Source organism: Vipera berus (assembly GCF_964194415.1).
Source record: "Vipera berus genome assembly, chromosome: Z".
Lineage (NCBI taxonomy): Eukaryota > Metazoa > Chordata > Lepidosauria > Squamata > Viperidae > Vipera > Vipera berus.
This window is the reverse complement of record NC_138205.1, coordinates 64,785,149-64,805,365: the sequence shown is the minus strand read 5'-3', so window position 1 is coordinate 64,805,365 and position 20,217 is coordinate 64,785,149. Positions and strand designations below refer to the sequence as shown.

Sequence of the window (20,217 nt, the reverse complement as noted above, 5' to 3'; positions counted from 1 at the left end):
CTGGAAAGGTAATGGGGGGGGATCCAGCACCTGAAACCCCGGGGCCGTCCAATGGAACAGGAATTGCTGCCTCAGCAGTACCCACCCACCCCAGAACCACAGACGGGGACCAGGATGAGGAGCGATACCGGCCACAGCGCAGACAACGCTCCAGCGAAAGACTCCCGCCCCTGGAAGTCAAATTCAAGGGGGAGCCATCACGACTGGGATTTTTCCTAACCCAAGTCCTCAGCTACAAGGAAGAGTACAGACGGGACATCCCCAGTGACAAAACATGCATCCGAATTGTGCAATCTGCCTGGACGGGACGGCTGCAGACTGGGTGGTGAACTTGCATGACTCCAATGCCCCAGAACTCAATGACTTCAACCGATTCATGTCATCTTTGAGGCGGCGGTTCGAGGATCCTTTGGCTGACCGTAAGGCCCGGGAGAGAATCAAAACGGTGAGGCAGGGAAGGCGAGCAGTGGCTGATTATACCCAAGAATTCTGAGCCATTACCAGCAAGCTGAACTGGCCAGAAGACATACTCCTTAGCCACTTCAAAGACGGTCTAAACTACGACCTGTATGACGCTTGCCTGCCTCGAGGAGACCCACCCCATCTCGACAACTGGTACATCCTGGCGGAGGAAGTGGAAATAGACCTACTGAAGAGACACCGCAGAGGAAAACCATGGGGCCGCCTGCCACCCGAGCAAACACGCGAGGGGGAAAAACCACCAGCCACAGCCAAAAAATCAACGGGTTGTTTCAACTGCGGGAGACAGAGCCACCGTGCTGCAGAATGTCGTTCAAAAGCCCCCCCACAAAAACCAGAGGCATCATCCTCCAAGAAGCTGGGGAAGCCCCAAGGCAACACAAAAGAATCTTCCATGAAGGGGACAGAGGCTGTAGAGTCCACAATTCCTGCCAGGAACTGGGATTGGACTCCGGCCTGCACCGCAGGGACGGTGGACAACTCGGAAGACAGCTCAGAGGGAGAACCATTGGTAAGTGGACCCCTTCCACCCATACTTAAGACAGTGACTATATTAGCTTCCCCTATGCCTGAAGCAGCCAAAATAAAAGCTCTGACAGACTCTGGGTGCATCCGCTGCCTTATCAGCCCAACGCTGGTGGAGAGATTGAGCATCCCAGTGAGGAAGCTAAAACAACCAATCTCTTTTAGTCAATTAGATGGGACAATAGCAGGGGGAGGACCAGTCACCCTAGCCACTTTACCAATCCACCTATCACTGGGGCCCCATGAGGAGGACATTATAGTGGCCCCAGGCATGGAATGCCCAATGATTCTAGGACTGGAATGGCTGAAGAAATGGAACCCCGGGATAAACTGGAGGACAGCAGAACTCAATTTCCCAAAGGGGGGGCAGAAGAACTTAGACTCCAAAAGCACCCCCCCCAACCCAGAGGGAAGAGACAGCAGCGGTGGGGAAAGAGAAGGGGTTACCAGAGACACCGGAAGAATACAGGGACCTGGCTGAGGTTTTCAGTGAGGAAAGAGCAGATGAGCTTCCCCCCACCGCCCCACAGACTGCACCATAGAATTCAAACCTGGGGCAAAACTCCCCAAACCCAGGATGTATGCCATGAGCCCAAGGGAAATGGCAGAAATGGAAAGATTCATAAAGAAAAACTTAGAAAGAGGATTTATTGAGCCTGCCAAACCCAAAGTGGCCGCCCCGGTTCTGTTCAGGGAGAAGAAGGATGGGTCTTTTCGCTTGGTTGTGGACTATAGAAATTTGAACACAATTAGTGAATGTAATCTGTACCCCCTTCCCCTAATGAAGGATATGCTATCCCACCTATCGAAAGGAAAGATTTTTACCAAACTAGACCTGAGGGAAGCATACTACCGTATTAGGATTAAGGAAGGAGACGAATGGAAGACTGCATTCAACTGCCCAATGGGGTGCTATCAATTCAAAGTATTGCCATTCGGACTGCAAGGGGCCCCCGCAGTCTTTATGCAATTAATTAATGATGTGCTGAGAGAGCACCTATATAAGGGGGTCCTGGTTTACCTCGATGACATCCTTATCTTCACAGAAACCAAAGAGGAACATATCAAACTAGTCAGAGCAGTCCTGAAGAAGTTGCGAGCTGCCCATTTATATGCTAAGTTATCGAAGTGTGAATTCCATCAGGAAAAAATCGACGACCTGGGGTATCGCATATCTCCAGAGGGCATCGAAATGGACCCTGAGAAGATCAGGGCAGTACTAGAGTGGGCACCCCCCCGCACACGGAAGCAATTACAAAGTTTCCTGGGGTTTGCAAATTTCTACCGCCAATTCATCCCCGCATTTGGCCAAATAGCCATGCCCCTCACAAATTTATTGAAAACGAAGGGGGGGGGGTCACCCGTGAAACCCAGCCAGCCTCTGAAATGGTCAATGGAATGTCAAGCAGCATTTGAGAGGCTAAAGAGACTTTTTTCTGCTGAACCTGTCCTAAAACACCCAGATCCCAACAAACCTTTTGTAATACAGGCAGATGCGAGTGATGTAGCGGTAGGAGCCGTACTATTACAAGAAAATGATGGGGGGACGTTGCAACCATGCACATACACATCCAGAAAACTCACAGAAACAGAACAACGCTGGCCAATATGGGAAAAAGAGGCATTCTCGTTGAGGTGGGCATTACTAACATGGCGCCAATTTTTAGAAGGAAATAAAATACCTTTCCAGGTCTGGACAGACCACAAAAATTTGGAAGCACTAAAAACGCCCAGGAAGCTCACTCCTAAGCAAGCCCGCTGGTCCCAACATTTTCACCGATTCAATTTCACTCTCAAACACTTATCAGGGGGGAAGAACTTCCTGGCAGATGCATTATCCCACATGCCCCAATATAACAGCACAAGAGTTACTGACTTTAAACCACTTGTACCGGAACAACAACTGGCAGCACCAGTCACCACCAGGGCAGAAGAAAAAATGAAGCCGAAGGTAGATAGCCAAACTGGAATAGAATTCAGGAAGTCTTTGGAAAGTGATGAATGGTTCCAGAAAAATAGACATGTGTGCACAATTAAAGATGGACTGCCATGGGTGGGGGAGAAGCTATATATACCTGCCACACAGAGAATCAATTTCATGCAACTGTGCCATGATACAAAATCAGCAGGACACTTTGGCTTTGTAAAAACCCTACACTTAACTAAAAGGCAATTTTGGTGGCCATCTATGAAAAAGGATATAGAAAGCTATGTGGGTAGCTGTCAAATTTGTGCGATGGCCAAAAGACTGCAAGGGAAACCGCCAGGTCTGTTACAACCAGTGGCAAACCCCTCAGCCCCATGGAAAGAAATAGCCATGGATTTTATCGTAGAACTGCCAGAAAGTAATGGAAACACCGTAGTCTGGACTGTCACAGATCTGTTCTCTAAGCAAGTACATTTCATACCTTGCCAAAAAATCCCGACCGCAAAAGCATTAGCAAAACTTTTCGTACAGCATATTTACAGATTGCATGGGGTACCACAACGCATCATATCTGGAACGAATTCCCATCGCCCAGTACGCTCACACAGAGAAGGCCTCCTCAGGGTACCGTCAGCTAGGCAATGTCGGCTGGCGACCCCCAGGGGGAGGGCCTTCTCTGTGGGAGTGCCAGCCCTATGGAATCAGCTCCCCCCTGAGCTTCGGATGGCCGAAAATCTCCAATCCTTTCGCCGCGGCCTCAAAACACTCCTTTTCCACCAGGCTGACCTGTACTGACAGGCATTTTAATTAATTATATTTAGAATTTTTAATTTATTTTTAGTCTTTAATTTTAATTTATTGCACAGATGATTTTAATTTTATTTTTATCTTAATTTCTGTACTTATTATATGTTTTGTTGTTAGCCGCCCTGAGTCCTTCGGGAGATAGGGCGGGATATAAATCCCATCAATCAATCAATCAATCAATCAATCAATCAATAAATAAATAAATAAATAAATAAATTTACGTCGGCATTTTCGAAAGAATTTTTATCCCTCTTAGGAACCACCCAAGGACTGTCATCTAGTCACCATCCTCAGACAGACGGAGCTTCTGAAAGACTTAATAATATACTTGAACAATATCTGAGATGCTTTATTAATTTTCAGCAATCCGACTGGACGGACCTACTGCCTTTCGCAGAAGTAGCATATAATAATGCAGTCCACTCAAGCACAGGTTACACTCCTTTTCAAGTAGCTACAGGCCAGAGTTTCAACCCAATACCAGAACTAACCCCAAAAGAACCCGTTATCCCTGATCTGAAGGAATGGATTGCTCAATTACAAAATACATGGCCAATCGTTAGGAAAGCGTTGGAAGATGCCAGAAAAGCATACAAGACACAGGCAGACAAAAAAAGAACCGATCCCACACCATTTAGGGTAGGAGAGATGGTATATTTATCCACAAAATACCTGAAATCACTCCAACCCTGTAAAAAACTAGGACCAAAATATATTGGACCCTTTCCAATTAAAAGAATCATAAACCCAGTAACAGTTGAATTAGAACTACCCAAAAATCTTAGACGAATACACCCAACCTTCCACTGCAGTCTATTAAAGAGAGAACAACAATCACCACTACGAGCAAAAATCCCACCACCACCACCCCCCATCATGGTGGAAGGAGAACAACATTTTGAAGTGAAAGAAATCTTAGATTCCAGAAAACACCATGGAACGATACAATATTTAGTGGCATGGAAACACCTCCCCTCCTCAGAAAATGAGTGGGTTATCAAACTCCATGTTAAAGCACCTAAGTTGCTTAAGAGGTTTCATACAGAATATCCGAACAAACCAGGCTAACATTTATGTTTTCTTTCCCCACAGATGGACTCATCTTTTTTCTGAAAGGAGAGCCGAATGTCAGAATCCATTTATATCACATTTCATAAATGTATAGGTAGAACAATGTGCTTATTCTGGGGATTCTGCCATCTCTCCGAAGGGGGGGGGGAGAGGATAGACTTTAGGCGATCTTCAAACAACAGGGAACATTTGAACTGGGGGAGGGAGGGGGAGAGACAGATCTGGATTGCATCTTCATTTACAACTAAAAAGAAAAGCAATAACCATAAAACCAAGGAGAGTTCCCTTTCCCATGGAAGGACCTGACACCTAAGCAAATGATGAGAGCCTGACCAAATGGATGAGGAGAGGGGCTGAAATGGGAATGCTTTATATAGGATTGAAATGTAACTTTGTTAGATTCCGTCTTGTATTGCCACAATCGATTCCATCCTAGTAAACATTTTCCTTTTGGACTAAACTTGCATCCAAGAGTTCTTATTTCCTAAGATGTGGATTGAGGTGGGTCCTGACACTACCAATGTCTTTTCCAACTCTGTTATTCTGTTATAACCACATTTTTTTCAGGTTAAATAAGGTTTCTTTTAATGTTTTGCTAGTTTCTTTAGACACTTAATTCATTCTCTTATTAACCCATCTAAATTAGCATTGTTTTCCCCTACCTTAAACATTAGAAAAGGATGTCTTAGAATAGTACACTTTTCTTTAAAAAATATTTTATAAAAAAGTTACCAGGAAGGTGTGGGTTAATAAGTAAAATTTAATTTAATTTATTAAATTAAATGAAGTTATCATTATTTTATTTAACCAGGAAGTGGGAACATGTACACACCGTAAATTTCAAGGATTACTACTAGACAAATTAAATAATTCACTATTACTGCTAATCTCCCTTTCTGCACTATTCCCATTTGTCCTTTGTTTTTGTAACAGTCAGATTTGCTATTATATTGTTCTTGTATTGGCTACTCCCCATTATTTCAGCTTGTCTTGGCTGCACACATCCATCAGAGAATATATTCAATTTGATTTCTTTCATGGAGTCATGGTGTCATCTGATGATGTTTATGTGGTTTTCTTGGCAACAATATGGATGCCTTTTCCTGAGATGTGTTTTTCCAGACTAAGCTGATATATCTTGAAAAAACTACATCCAGGTATTAGACAAGCTGGCCTGGTTAGCTTTCGGAGATCAGAAATATTAATCATCAGTAATGTAATAATTGAAAGGTGATGCTTGTTGGCATTCAGCTTTAGATAATGTACTTCTCATGACATTACATAACTGTTTAGTCAGGCCAGCATACAAAGATCTCTAAATCTTATTAATATACCCATTCTGTTGGTCTCCACAGTTTTCTGTTTTTCATTTCTCCCATCAAGATTGTCATCATCATCCTCATCGTCATCGTCATCTTCATCATCACTGTACTGACCAAGTGCATTAACTAACTCCACGAATATTTCATCATTGATAAATCCACACTCTGAAATTTAAACATAAACAAACATTTAATGAAGCACATATTTATTACAAGTCTGAGTAAAGAAAATTAGCTTACTATGCAAAAAAACACAATACAATTTCTTAAGCCAGAAACAAAATAAGCACTTAAATGACAGTAAGTGCCATGGAATTTACAACATGCAGATATCTAATATTTGTTCCAAATCCAAATCCAAATCAGTTTATTAAAGCCATATTATTTCATTGTTTACGTTTATTGTCAAATAAGAATTGAAAGATCTATGCAAGTTTCAAGCTTAGACAACAGCATAAAATCCTTTATTTATGAAGGAAATTTAAAGCTCATAGAAATAATAGTTATGAATATTTTTAATTCCTAATGATCTAAGATAAAAAAATAAAAAAAAATCATGGAACAAGAGACAGGTACTTAAAACAGGAAAGATAGTGATGAATTTTTGAAGACAGAGAACAAAGGTTCAAGAATTTTTGTAAATTACTGTAAACACACCGCAAGAGGGAAGATTTTTTTAATTTTTTATCAAACAAAAAATTATGGACATAGAAACTGATATTATAGTGACTTGCAAAATATGTCATATGTTTCAGCTTATGCCCACAGAAGACCCAAACTATATATGTTTAAAATCTAAATCATATGAATTATTAGAGGAAAAGGAAAGGGTCTAGAAACAACTCTAGCCACTGTGAAACTCAATGAAAAAAGCAAATATCTCCAACCTAAGAAGACTACACCAAAATTAAACACAATAGGAAGCAAACAGTTTCTAAGAAAATGTCCCTGTCAGAACCCACTTCAGCCCACATCTTAAGAAAAAGGACTCTTGGAGACAAGATTTTCCAAGCAGGAACTTTTACTAAGAAATAGGAGATAGCAGCCATAATAGACAGGATCTGAGGAATCCCCTCACAGATAGATATTTTTAAAGTATCCCCAAGCAAAACCCATCCCACAGTTCATTCGGTCAGTGCTGGATCAGCCAAGCTCCAGGTGCTAAGCTCATCGTGGGAAAGGAGAGATAACAGTCCATTTGCAGCAGGATCATTTCCCCCCCCCACACACACACAGTTCATTCAGAGAAACAAACCAGATTCCGGAGAGTTTCATTCCTCCCTTTTCTACCCCGTGTCCTTGCCCGTAAGATGAGAGGGAATGCCTAGTGCAGAGATGTCAAACACAAGGCCCGGGGGCCGGATGCGGCCCACGAAGTGGTTTCATGTGGCCCGCGAAGCCATCCTGGAAACAGTGAAGGAACGGCCCCCACTGCCTTAGCCCTGGCCCAGGCCAGCCGGGAGCCAATGTACAATTTTGTGGTGGTCATCTATGCTGAAATACATTCAGTCTTAGATCCACAAGGCCATCTGGAAATAGTGAGGGACTGGCCCATGCTGCGTTGGCACTGCCCCCTGGGCGCACACTGGGGAGGTATTACCCTTTGTGAGGAATTAAGAAATGCACCATCACCTGGAAGTGGCCAGCATATGACCCTGCCTACTATGGCCAGGCTAGGGCCTGGGCAGCATTGCGCTTCTCTTCAGATTCATGCCACCCGGCTCAGCCTCACGGCACTGTCAGAAAAGTGCCCCACTGCCTGCCAAAACCAGGCAGGCTGGGGGCTGTGCAGCATTGTGCAGGTAACATCGACTCTCATGCTGCTCATGGCATCCCCTCCCCCAGAGCCCACCAAGCCGGATATGTGAAGTAGGCGAGGGCCATGTGCTGGCCACTTCCAGGCGATCGTGCATTTCTTCGTTCCTCACGAAGGATGACACTTCCCCAGCTGCATTTCTTGCCTGTTTTTCTCCCTCCCTCATCTCAAATATTTTCCTACCACTCTGTTCTTGGAAGGAAGGAAGGAGGGAGGGAGGGAGGGAGGGAGGGAGGGAGGGAGGGAAGGAAGGAAGGAAGGAAGGAAGGAAGGAAGGAGAGGGAGGGTCTGAGGGAAGTCCTGCCTTAGTCCTGCCCTGCTGCCCTTTCACCATCCCCTTGCCCCCTCCTCCTGGCCTATCCTGGGGGTCTCCCATCCTATTGCTAAGGAAGCTTTGGATACAAAGCCAGGTCTCCTCACATGGAGAGGGAGTGGGCCTCCCTCTTGACTTTTCCCTCATACTCATCATGAGCAACCTGGCTAAGGAGAACAAGCACAGCAGCAGCAGCAGCCTTGAGGAGGAGGTAAGTGCAGCTGGGTGCCCCCTTGGGGAAGTGGGGCTGAGCTTAGTGCCATGGGTGCTTGATGGCTGGGCTGGGCATTTGACCTCCACACCACTGTCCAACCCCCTCAAGGCCTGAGAGGAACACTGAGGCTCCTCCAGTGGACCATGCCTTGGCACTTGCCCCGGTCCCATCTTCTTCTGCCAGAGACCCTCAGATCTGTGCCACTCCTGCCCTTGATGCAAATGATGTAGAGCTGGCCATGCCCACCCAGTAGGCCATGCCCACCCTGGCCACACCCACTCGGCCCGCCAAGGGCAACTGCAATGCTGATGTGGCCCTCAATGAAATTGAGTTTGACTCCCCTGGCCTAGTGAGAGAGCAATTGATTATATTGTGATGCATAGCAGGCAGGCGGAATAAACAAAGGTTACATTTAAGGGAGGAAGTGAAAGGCATAAAGCTCCATGCCTGTTTCCTCTCCCCTTGGGAATGGTAGAATCCAGGGGGAAATGAGATTTGGGGTTAGCTCAGAGGAGATACTTAGAAATGAAATATAAATGGATTCTAACGTCCTGCCCCCCTTTAAAAATAGGAGACATCCACCTGTAGAGGAAACAAAAATATACATGTTAGCCTGGTTTGTTAGGATATTCTGTATGAAACCTCTTTAGCAACTTAGGTGCTCTGATGTAACGTTTGAGGAGCCACTCATTTTGTGAGGAGGGAAGGTGTTTCCAGGCTACTAGGTATTGAGTTGCACCATGATACTTCCTAGAATCTAAGATTTCTTTTATCTCAAAGTGTTGTTCTCCTTCAACAATGATTGGAGGTGGTGGTGGTGAGGAGTTTTGGTCGTAAGGATGACTGTTGTTTTGTTTTCAAGCTGCAGTGAAAAATTGGGTGTATTTGCCTGAGGTTTTTGGGTAGTTCTAATTCTACTCTTACTGGGTTTATGATTCTTTTAATTGGAAAAGGTCCTATATATTTTGGTCCATGTTTTTTACAGGGCTGTAGGGATTTTAGATATTTTGTAGATAAATATACCATCTCTCCTACCCTGAATGGTGTGGATTCCACTCTCTTTTTGTATGCCTGTGCTTTGTATGCTTGCCTAGGTTCGTCTAAAGCTTTCCTAATGATTGCCCAGGTGTTTAGCAATTATGCAATCCATTCTTTCAGTGATGGGATTTCCGGTTTGGTTGGGATTAGTTCTGGCACAGAGTTGAAACTTTGACCGGTGGAGTGGACTGCGTTCTTGTAAGCAACTTCTGTGAAGGGGAGTAGGTCCGTTCAATTTCGTTGCTGGAAATTAATAAAGCATCTTAAATATTGCTCAAGTACTGAGTTCCCGTGTTCCGATTAGCTGTTCCCATGAGGATGATGACTAGATGTCATTCTCTCAGTAGTACCTAAGTGTTGTGATTCAGGGTCAGCCTGTGGGTTCAGCAGTTGGGTTGGACGACTCAGAGGAGGAGGGGGGTGTTGAAGACCTTGCTGAGGGGGTTGAAGATCTTGCTGATGATAGCCCTCAGCCAGGCCCCTCCCACGTGGTCACCACAGAGACCCAGCTGTGTGAGCCTGACAGTGTGGATGAAGATGACCCACAGCTGGCCCTGTTCAAGGACGCCCGACGCAGGAGGCAGTCAATTAGGAGTAAACAGAGGAAGGCAATGGGGCTTCTCGGAAGGAGGCAGAGAGAAGCCACGCCCTGAACTCTATATAAGAGGAATGTCTGGGAGGGCTGGTTTGCTGAAGGCAACCACTCGGATGGTTCATGCTTCTTAAAGCTCCGGTTTCTTGGTTCGTGTCTTGTTTGTTTTTGTAGCTATAAATTTGGCAGGCGAGGTTCCAGCCTCTTGCCGTTTGTGGAGGGGTTGTCCCTGCCTTTTCTGCAGGGCCGGTAGCAGGCTGGTACAGAACACTAAGAGGAATAAAAATTCCTTCCAAAACTTTGACATAAATTGCACTCCCCTATCAGATATGATGCGTTGGGGTGCTCAATACAGTCTGTATATATACTGCACTAATAGTTTCACTAAGGTTTTTGCGGTGGGAATCTTTTGGCAAATAACCGCCAAGATGACAGTGTTCCCATTGCTTTCTGGTATTCCACTATAAAATCCATGGCTATTTCTTTCCAGGGGACTGAGGGTTTTGCCACTGGTTGTAACAGTCTGGGTGACTTCCCCTGCAGCCTCTTAGCCATTGCACATGTTTGGCAACAGGCAATGTAGCTTTCTATGTCCTTTTTCATGGATGGCCACCAAAATTGCCTTTTAATTAAAGTTTTTACAAACCCCAAATGTCCTGCTGATTTTGTATCATGGCACAGCTGCATGAAATTGATCCTCTGGGTGGCAGGTATATATAACTTCTCCCCCACCCAGGGTAGTCCGTCTTTGATTGTGCACACGTCTATTTTTCTGGAACTATTCATCTGTTTCCAAAGACCTTTAGACTTCAATTCCAGTTTGGCTATCCAGCTGCAGCTTTATTTTAGCTTGGGCCCTGGTGGTTACTGGCACTGCCAGTTGTTGTTCAGGCATAAGAGGTTTAGAGTCAGTCACTCATGTGCTGTTATATTGGGGCTTGTGAGACAGTGCATCCGCCAGGAAATTCTTTCCTCCCCGTAAGTGTTTAAGTGTGAAACGTAATTGGTGACAATGTTCAGACCAGCGGCTTGCTTAGTAGTGAGTTTCCTGGGTGTTTTTAGTGCTTCCAAATTTTTGTGGTCTGTCCAGACCTGGAAAGGGATTTTATTTCCTTCAAGAAAATGACACCACGTAAGTAATGACCACCTCACAGCGTATGCCTCCTTTTCCCACACAGCCCAACGTTGTTCTGTCTCCGTGGGTTTCCTGGATGTATATGCACACAGTTGCAGTGCCCCATCATTTTCCTGTAATAATACAGGTCTCACTGCCATATTGCTTGCATCTGCCTGTATTACAAATGTTTATCAGGGTCCGGGTGTCTCAGTACGGGTTCAGCAGAAAAGTCTCTCTAGCCTCTCAAATGCTGCTTGACATTCCATTCTCCACTTCAGGGGCTGGCTGGATTTCACTGCCCCCCCCCCATTTTCAACAAGTTCGTGACAGGCAGGGCTATTTGGGTGAATAAAGGGATGAATTGGAAATAGAAGTTTTCAAAACCAGGAAAATTTGCAATTGCTTCCTTGTGCGGGGTGGTGCCCATTCTAATACTGTGCTGATTTTCTCAGGGTCCATTTTGATGCCCTGAGAGGATATGCGATACCCCAGGTAGTCTATTCTTTCCCAGTGGAATTCACATTTTGATAATTTTGCATATAGGTGGGTGGCCTACAATTTTTTTAGAACTGCTCTGACTAGATTAATGTGCTCCTCTTTCGTCTCAGTGAAGATAAGGATGTCATCTAAGTAAACCAGGACCCCCTTAAATAGGTGCTCTCTTAGCACATTGACTAATTGCAAAAAACTGCGGGGGGGCCTTGCAGTCCAAATGGCAGAAGTTTGAACTGATAGCAACCCATTGGACAATTGAATGCGGTCTTCCATTCGTCCCTTGATCCTAACATGGTATTATGCTTCTCTTAGGACTAGTCTGGTAAAAATCCTTCCTTTCGATAAGTGGGATAGCATATTCCTCATGAGGTGTAGGGATACAGATTACTTTCACTAATTACATTCAGGGCGCAGTAATCTACACACAAATGCATAGTGCCGTCCTTCTTCTCCCTAAATAGGACCGGAGCGGCCACTTTGGGTTTGGCAGGCTCAATAAATCCCCTAAGTTTTTATTTGTGAATCTTTCCATCTCTGCCATCACTTTAGGGCTCAGTACAGCCCTAAAGTACAGCCTGGGTTTCGGGAGTTTTGCCCCGGGTTTGAATTCTATAGCACAGTCTGTGGGTCAATGAGGAGGGAGCTCATTTGCCCATTCCTCACTGAAAACTTCAGCAAAGTCTCAGGATTCCTCCAGTATTTCTGGTAACCCCGTCTCTTCTCCCACTGATGCTGTCTCTGCTCCTCGATTTGGGGTTTTAAGTTCACATGCTCCCCCTCTGGGAAGTTGAGTTCTGCTGTCCTCCAATTTACCCAGGGGTTCCATTTAACCATTCCAGCCCTAAAATCATTGGGCATTCCATGCCTGGGGTCACTATAAACTTACTTACTTACTTACTTACTTACTTACTTACTTACTTACTTGATTGATTGATTGATTGATTGATTGATTGATTGATTGATTGATTGGATTTATATCCCGCCCTATCTCCCAAGGGACTCAGGGCGGCTAACAACAACAAACTTAAAGGTCTCTGTACAGTAAATTAAAAATAAAATTTGAAATAAATTAAAATAAATTAAAGAATAGTTAGAATTGTAAATATAATTAAAATCCCTGTCAGTCTAGGTCAGCCAGGTGGAAAGGAGTGTTTTGAGGCCGCGGCGAAAGGACTGGAGATCTTGGGTCATCCGAAGCTCAGGGGGGAGCTGGTTCCACAGGGCTGGCGCTCCCACAGAGAAGGCTCTTCCCCTGGGGGTCGCAAGCCGACATTGTCTAGCCGACGGTACCCTGAGGAGGCCTTCTCTGTGTAAGCGTACTGGGCGATGGGAATTCGTTCCTGGCAGCAGATGGTCCTGCAAGTATCCCGGGCCTAAGCCATGTAGGGCTTTAAAGGTAAGAACCAGCACCTTAAATCTCACCCGGAGGGCAACCGGTAGCCAATGCAGCTCACGCAGGAGGGGTGTAATATGGGAGTATCGGGGTGCTCCCATCACTACCCGTGCAGCTGCACTCTGCACCAGTTGAAGCCTCCGGGTGGTCTTCAAGGGCAGCCCCATGTAGAGAGCATTACAGTAGTCTATACGGGAGGTAACGAGTGTGTGGGTGACTGTACGTAGGGCATCTCGGTCTAGAAAGGGGCGCAACTGGTGTACCAGGCGAATCTGGGCAAATGCCCCCCTAGCCACGACTCCAATATGATCTTCAAAACTGAGTCGTGAATCCAGGAGGACACCCAGATCCCCTGCTGTGGACCCATCTAACTGTCCAAAGGAGATTGGTTGCTTTAGTCTCCTCACCGGAATGCCCAAATTCCCCACTAGCATCGGGCTAATGAGGCAGGAGGTGCAGCCAGAGTCTATTAAGGCTTTCACTTTGACAGCTTCGGGCATGGAGGGAGCTAATATAGTCATTGTCTCGAGGATGAGTGGAATGGATCCACTTACCAGGATTTCGCCCTCCGAGCTGTCCTCCGAGGTGTCCACCACCCCTGACGTGTAGGCCGGAGTTCCCTCCCATTCCTTGGCAAAAGTTAGGAACTCTACAGCCTCTATCCCCCTCATGGCAGGCTCTTTTGGTTTCCCTAATTTCCTGGCCAGTGATGGGTCTGATTTGCGCTGAGGGGCTTTTGAGCGGCATTCTGCAAAGTGGTGGCCCTCTTTCCTGCATTTGAAACAGCCCGTTGATTTCTTAGCCATAGTCAGTGCTTTCATTGGCTCACGCATCTGCTCGGGAGGCAGGAGGCCCCTTGGTTTCCCTTGGCGGTGCCTCTTCAGTAGGTCTACCTCCGCCTCCTCTGCCAGGATGTACAGTCATCGAGGTGGTGTGGGTGGCAGGCAAACATCATACAGGTCGTAGTTTAGCCCGTCTTTCAAATGGATAAGGAGGATATCTTCCGGCCAGTTCAGCTTGTTGACAATGGCCCAGAATTCTTGTGTATATTCAGCCACCGGCCGTCTGCCCTGCCTCACTGTTTTGATTCTCTCACGGGTCTTACAAGCAGCCAGGGGGTCCTCAAATCGCCTTCTCAAGGAACCAGTTGAAATTGTTGAGTTCTGGGGTGTCGGAGTCATGCAGGTTCACCACACAGTCTGCAGAGGTCCATCCAGGGCGGATTGCACAATGCAGATGCGGGCTTTGTCATTGGGGATGTCCCGTCCATATTCTTCCATATAACTGAGGACTTGAGTTAGGAAAAACCCCAAGTGTGGCGGCTCATCCCTGAATTTCATTTCCAGAGGCGGGAGCCTTTGAATGGATCGGTGTCTTCACCGCTGGTGGTATTGCCCCCCATATTGATCCCCACCTGCGGGTCAGCGGGGGAATTGGTGCTGCTGAGGTGGTAGCTCTGGGCTCATCAGACAGGTTCTGGTTTTTCCCACACACACACACACTGTCTGTCCATCTGCAGCTCCAGGCACTGGTGCGGCTGCAGGACTCAGGTTTTTCCTCCCTTACGAGAGCCAAGGGTTTTTTTCATCAACTCAATAGCTTTCTCTAGGATCTAGTCTTAGTGTGGTGCCTAACTCCTGTCCTCCCCGCTGACGTGCAGAGAATTCTCCATCTCTTGCTTCCATTTGGGTTGGTGGCTGCCCCATCTCAGGGTCACTTTCCTCGATGCCTTTTCCCACTCGCTTTTCCTTCCAACGTCCATTGACCACTGTGGTTTGTGGTCACGCATCTCCATCACCTCTTCCCTGGAGGAATATGACACTTCAGCTCCTGATGGTGGGATTTCAGTCTGGGGGAAAGTTCCCTTCCCATGGGGTTTCCCTCCTTCCCTGCCTTGTCGCTAGACATTGTATTTTTGGCAAAGTCCCCCTGTAAGCTTCTTCCTTCCAGGTTGACTCTTAATGCAGATCCTGTCTAATGTCAGAACCCACTTCAGCCCACATGTTAAAAAAGAAGGACTCTTGGAGACAAGATTTTCCAAGCAGGAACTTTTACTAATAGGAGATAGCAGGCATAATAGACAGGATCTGAGGAATCCCCTCACAGCTAGATATTTTTAAAGTGTCCCCAAGCAAAACCCATCCCACAGTTCATTCGGTCAGTGCCGGATCAGCCAAGCTCCAGGTGGTAAGCCTATCGTGGGAGAGGAGAGATAACAGTCCGTTTGCAGCAGGATCATTTCCACCCCCCTCACACTTCATTCAGAGAAACAAAGCAGATTCTGGAGAGTTTCATTCCTCCCTTTTCCACCCCCTTTCCTAGTTGCCCGTAAGATGAGAGAGAATGCCTAGTGAGAAAGCAATTGATTATATTGTGATGGATAGCAGGCAGGTGGAATAAACAAAGGTCAAATTTAAGGGAGGAAGTGAAAGCCATAAAGCTCCATGCCTGTTCCCTCTTCCCCTTGGGAATGGCAGAATCCAGGGGGAGATAAGATTTGGGGTTAGCTCAGAGGAGATAGTTAGAAATGAAATATAAATGGATTCTGACAGTCCCTCTATATCAGGGGTCAGCAACCTGAAACAGTGAAAGCCACTCAGAACCGGTTCCCTCACAAAAGGAAAAACTGGGAGCTGCAAAAACTGTGTGCGCATGCGCGTACATGCACGTGCGCAGAACAGGGTTTGACTGAAGAGTGGAGCCAAGGCAAGATATGCACCTATCCTGCCCCCTCCACTCTCATTCACTCACGTTTAGTTTGGAAAAGCTTCTCTCTCACTCTCATTCACTCAAAAGGCCAGCCGTGGCGCCTCCATTGACTTCTATGTGGACGCTTGGCAATGAAGGGGCCGATTGAAACAGCTCCCGGTAGTGCTGCTACTGCTAAATTTTCCACTTGCTGCTTGGTTGCGATGAAACCAGAAAACCTCTGGATGCCACTGCTGGGGGTGGAGGAGGCTGCCCGGGTTCGGCCATAGCGGAAGCCGACAGTAGCAGTGGAGGTGGCGGCGAGAGACGCTGGAGGTCTGCCACATCTCCATCAGCCTCCGCCTCCCCCACAGAAACAAATTCCTGGGCCGGCCCCCATGACAGCAGCGGGCCCCAAGGGCTGAGGAATCATTCTGGCGATGGCTGCTGCTGTTGGGGTGGCCTAGTGCACTTGCTGAGAGATGCTGGAGGTGCTCCAGGCCAGCATGGTAGCCGCTGTGCTCTCTGTCTTTGGCCCAAAGGAAGAGGGGACACACACACACACACACACAGAGAGAGAGAGAGAGAGAGAGAGAGAAAGAGAGAGAGAGAGAGAGAGAGAGAACTCCCTCTCCCCAGCACGCCGCATCTGACCAACACACTCAACTTTCCAGCAGTCCTCCTGTCTCTTCCTCTGCTGCCGTCATGTGCAGTCCGAAGAAGAAAAGAGGTTTGTGGGCAGTCCCACAAACAGCTTGTGGGAAGTCCCACAAACCAAAGAACTTCAACCAATCAATTCAAGCTTCGCAAGGTGTGTTTTTTCCATGAGAAGTTTGAATTGATTGGTTGAACGTTTTTAGTCCCACTTTTTTTTGGACTGCACATGGCAGAGGACTAGGAGCCGCAGGAGATGGCTGAAAGAGCCGCATGCGGCTCCGGAGCCGCGGGTTGCAGACCTGTGCTCTATATGAACAAAAAGAAGACAACCGATACATACAAATCGAATACAACAGGAAACAAACAGCTTCTGTAAAAAACTAAACCTACATATATACCTAAAGAACAAGGCATGTGAAAACATGTCACTCTTAGAAGAAAACAACCAAGAGCAAAACCCCTACTATTTACCCTAGACCACTGGAATGAAGCCCATCTGGAACTGAACCATCACTTTCATAGCTTCCCCCTGGAAGAAAATATGTAGACACCTATAAAACAGCAGTCACCAATACTTTCAAAAAAGAAGACACAACCCAGCATTCCTGGGAGAGGAAGAATAGTATGCCAGACTTCCCTAGGGAAAAAAAGGTGAATATTGCTGATAGGACATTCAATTCTTTGGGGAACAGCAGGATGGATTTAACTCATGATTTAAATCACTAGTAAAAAGGCTTGATTTAAATCAACTCAATTTAAATCATAATTTTTAAAGAGCAACCGTCATCTCTGTCCTGCAGCGTTTCCTACTGCTGTTGACTCACAGACTGTCCCATTCACTTTAATGCCAAGGTGTCAAACTGCCAGCCTGTGGGCCGGATGCCTTATAGGAAAACCACGCCCACCCACCCTATTGTCAGCAATGGCACAATAGTCACGATACGTCATGACACGTCACGTGACGTTGCAAGTTTGACATCCCTATTTTAATGTGATGGCTGGTGATGACAAACCTAGCAGACAACTTTGTCACCAAAAAAGTAGAGAAGGGAATTAGGGGATTAGCCATATTGGATTTAATTCTCACTAACAGAGATGAATAATAAATAAAATAATAAATAAAATAAACAGCCTTGGTGGAGCAGTGGGCTAATGCCTCCTTACGTAACACCAGCTGCCTGCAATTAGTGCAGGTTCGCATCCCACCAGGCTCAAGGTTGACTCAGCCTTCCATCCTTCCGAGGTAGGTAAAATGAGGACCCAGATTGTTGGGGGCAATTAAGCTGACTTTGTAATAATGCCGCTTGGGGGTGTGTGAAAGCCCTAATAAGCAGGCATATACATAGAATGAAGGCTACTGCTAAGCTTGTAAGCCGCCCTGAGTCTTCGGAGAAGGGCGGGATATAAATGGAATTAAAATAAAATAAAAAATAAAAAAATGAAATGATAGAAAGTGTCGAAGCCACAGAAACCAAGGGAGGAAGTGATCATGCAATATTGGAATTCAACATTATGGAAGCACAAGCAAAAGAATACAGTCAAACTAGAGTCTTGGACTTTAAGAGAACTAATTTCAATAAACTTAGAGAGAGCTTGGGAAGGATTCCATGGATGAAAATCCTCAAGGGGAAATCAAGAAGCTTGGGAAATTTTGAAAAGTGAGATAATAAAAGCCCAGTCTAGCACAATACAAAGAAAGAAGAAAAATAACAGCTCTCAAAAGAAACCAGCATGGCTGCATAAAGAACTCTCTGATAAATTGAAAGATAAAAAGGACAAGTATAGAAAGTGGAAAGAGGAGCACATAACTGTCGGAATATCAGCAAATAGCCCGAGCTTGGAAAGACGAAGTGAGGAAAGCTAAAGCTCAAATTGAACTAAGGCTTGCGACCAAAGTCAAAAATAACAAAAAAGCTTCTTTCAACATGTAAAAAATGAAAAAAAGTAAAGGAAATCATTGGTCCATTAGTGGGTGAAAGTGGCAAGAAGGTGACAAGCAACAGGGAGAAAGCAGAACTATTTAACTCATTTTTTGCATCTGTCTTTACACAAAGGGAAAAAACAGAACAACCTATCAAAAATAGTGCCATAAAAACAGAATGGAAACACAAGTTAAGATAGGCAAGAAAATGGTAAGTGAGCACCTGTCCAGCCTAGATGAGTTCAAATCACCAGGACCAGATGGATTACACCCCAAGGTTCTAAAGGAACTGGCAGACGTGATCTCAGAACCACTGAACTATATCTTTCAAAGACCCTGGAGCACTGGGGAACTATCAGAGGACTGGAAAAGAGCTGATGTAGTTCCCATCTTCAAAAAGGGGGGGGGGGAATGGATCCAGGAAATTATAGACCTATCAGCCTGAACTCAATACCTGGTAAGATTCTGGAAAAGATAATCAAACAACAAATCAGCAAGCACCTAGAGGCAAACAAAGTCATTACTAAAAGCCAACATGGGTTTGTCAAAAACAGATCATACCAGACAAATCTTATTGCATTCTTTGACCAAGTGACAAAATTAGTGGATCAGAGGAATGCTGTGGATATAATTTACTTGGACTTCAGTAAGGCATTTGATAAAGATCACAAACTACTTGATAAGATAGAAAAATGTGGGTTAGACAGCATCACCACCAGATGGATTTGTAGCTGGCTGACCGGCCGTATTCAGCGTGTGGTCCTCAATGGAACCGCATCTACATGGAGAGAACTGTGTAGTGGGGTGTCCCAGGGCTCTGTTCTGGGCCCACTGCTGTTCAACATCTTCATCAACGATTTGGACGAGGGGATATATGGGGATCTCATCAAATTTGCAGACACCAAGCTGGCAGGAATAGCCAACACTCCAGAAGACAGGCTTAAGATACAGGAGGATCTGGACAGACTTGAATACTGGGCGCTATCTAACAAAATGAAATTCAATGGTGAAAAAAGTAAGGTTTTACATTTAGGCAAGAAAAACCAAATGTACAGGTATAGTATAGGGGGTACCTTACTCAATAGTAGTAATTGTGAGAGTGATCTCGGAATCCTTGTGGACAATCACTTAAATATGAGCCAGCAGTGTGCTGCAGCTGCCAAAAAACCCAACACAGTGCTAGGCTGTATTAACAGAGGGATAGAATCAAGATCAAGTGAAGTATTAATACCACTTTACAATGCCTTGGAAAGGCCACACTTGGAATACTGCATCCAGTTTTGGTCACCACGATGCAAAAAGATGTTGAGACTCTGGAAAGAGTACAGAGAAGAGCAACAAAGATGATTAGAGGTCTGGAGGCTAAAACATACAGTATAAGGAATGGCTGCTGGAATTGGGTATGTCTAGTTTAATGAAGAGAAGGACTTAGGGGTGGCATGATAGCAGTGTTCCAATATCTCAGGGGCTGCCACAAAGAAGAGGAAGCCAAGGTATTCTCCAAAGCGCCCGAAGGCAGGACAAGAAGCAACGGATGGAAACTAATCAAGTAGAGAAGCAACCTAGAACTAAGGAGAAACTTCCTAACAGTTAGAACAATTAACCAGTGGAACAACCTGCCTCCGGAAGCTGTGAATGCTCCAACACTGGAAGTTTTTAAGAAGAGATTGGACAGCCATTTGTCTGAAATGGTACAGGGTTTCCTGCCTGAGCAAGGGGTTGGACTAGATGACCTCCAAGGTCCCTCCCAACTTTACTATTATGATTATGATTATACCGCAGTGACACAACAAGGTGAGGGACTCATTTTAGGTTAATAGGTTAATCACACATAGTTGGAA

The 20,217-nt window shown here is 45.6% G+C and overlaps 1 protein-coding gene across 3 annotated transcripts in view; it reads right to left on the bottom strand.

Annotated features, from left to right (window-relative positions):
• Positions 1-20,217, bottom strand: part of EZH2 (enhancer of zeste 2 polycomb repressive complex 2 subunit) — a 138,526-nt gene that overhangs the window by 49,653 nt on the left and 68,656 nt on the right. For all 3 annotated transcript variants that reach the window (XM_081345035.1, XM_081345037.1, XM_081345036.1), the window contains exon 6: positions 6,145-6,297. In XM_081345035.1, coding sequence (XP_081201161.1) covers positions 6,145-6,297 — 153 coding nt within the window. The remainder of the gene's footprint in view (positions 1-6,144; positions 6,298-20,217) is intronic.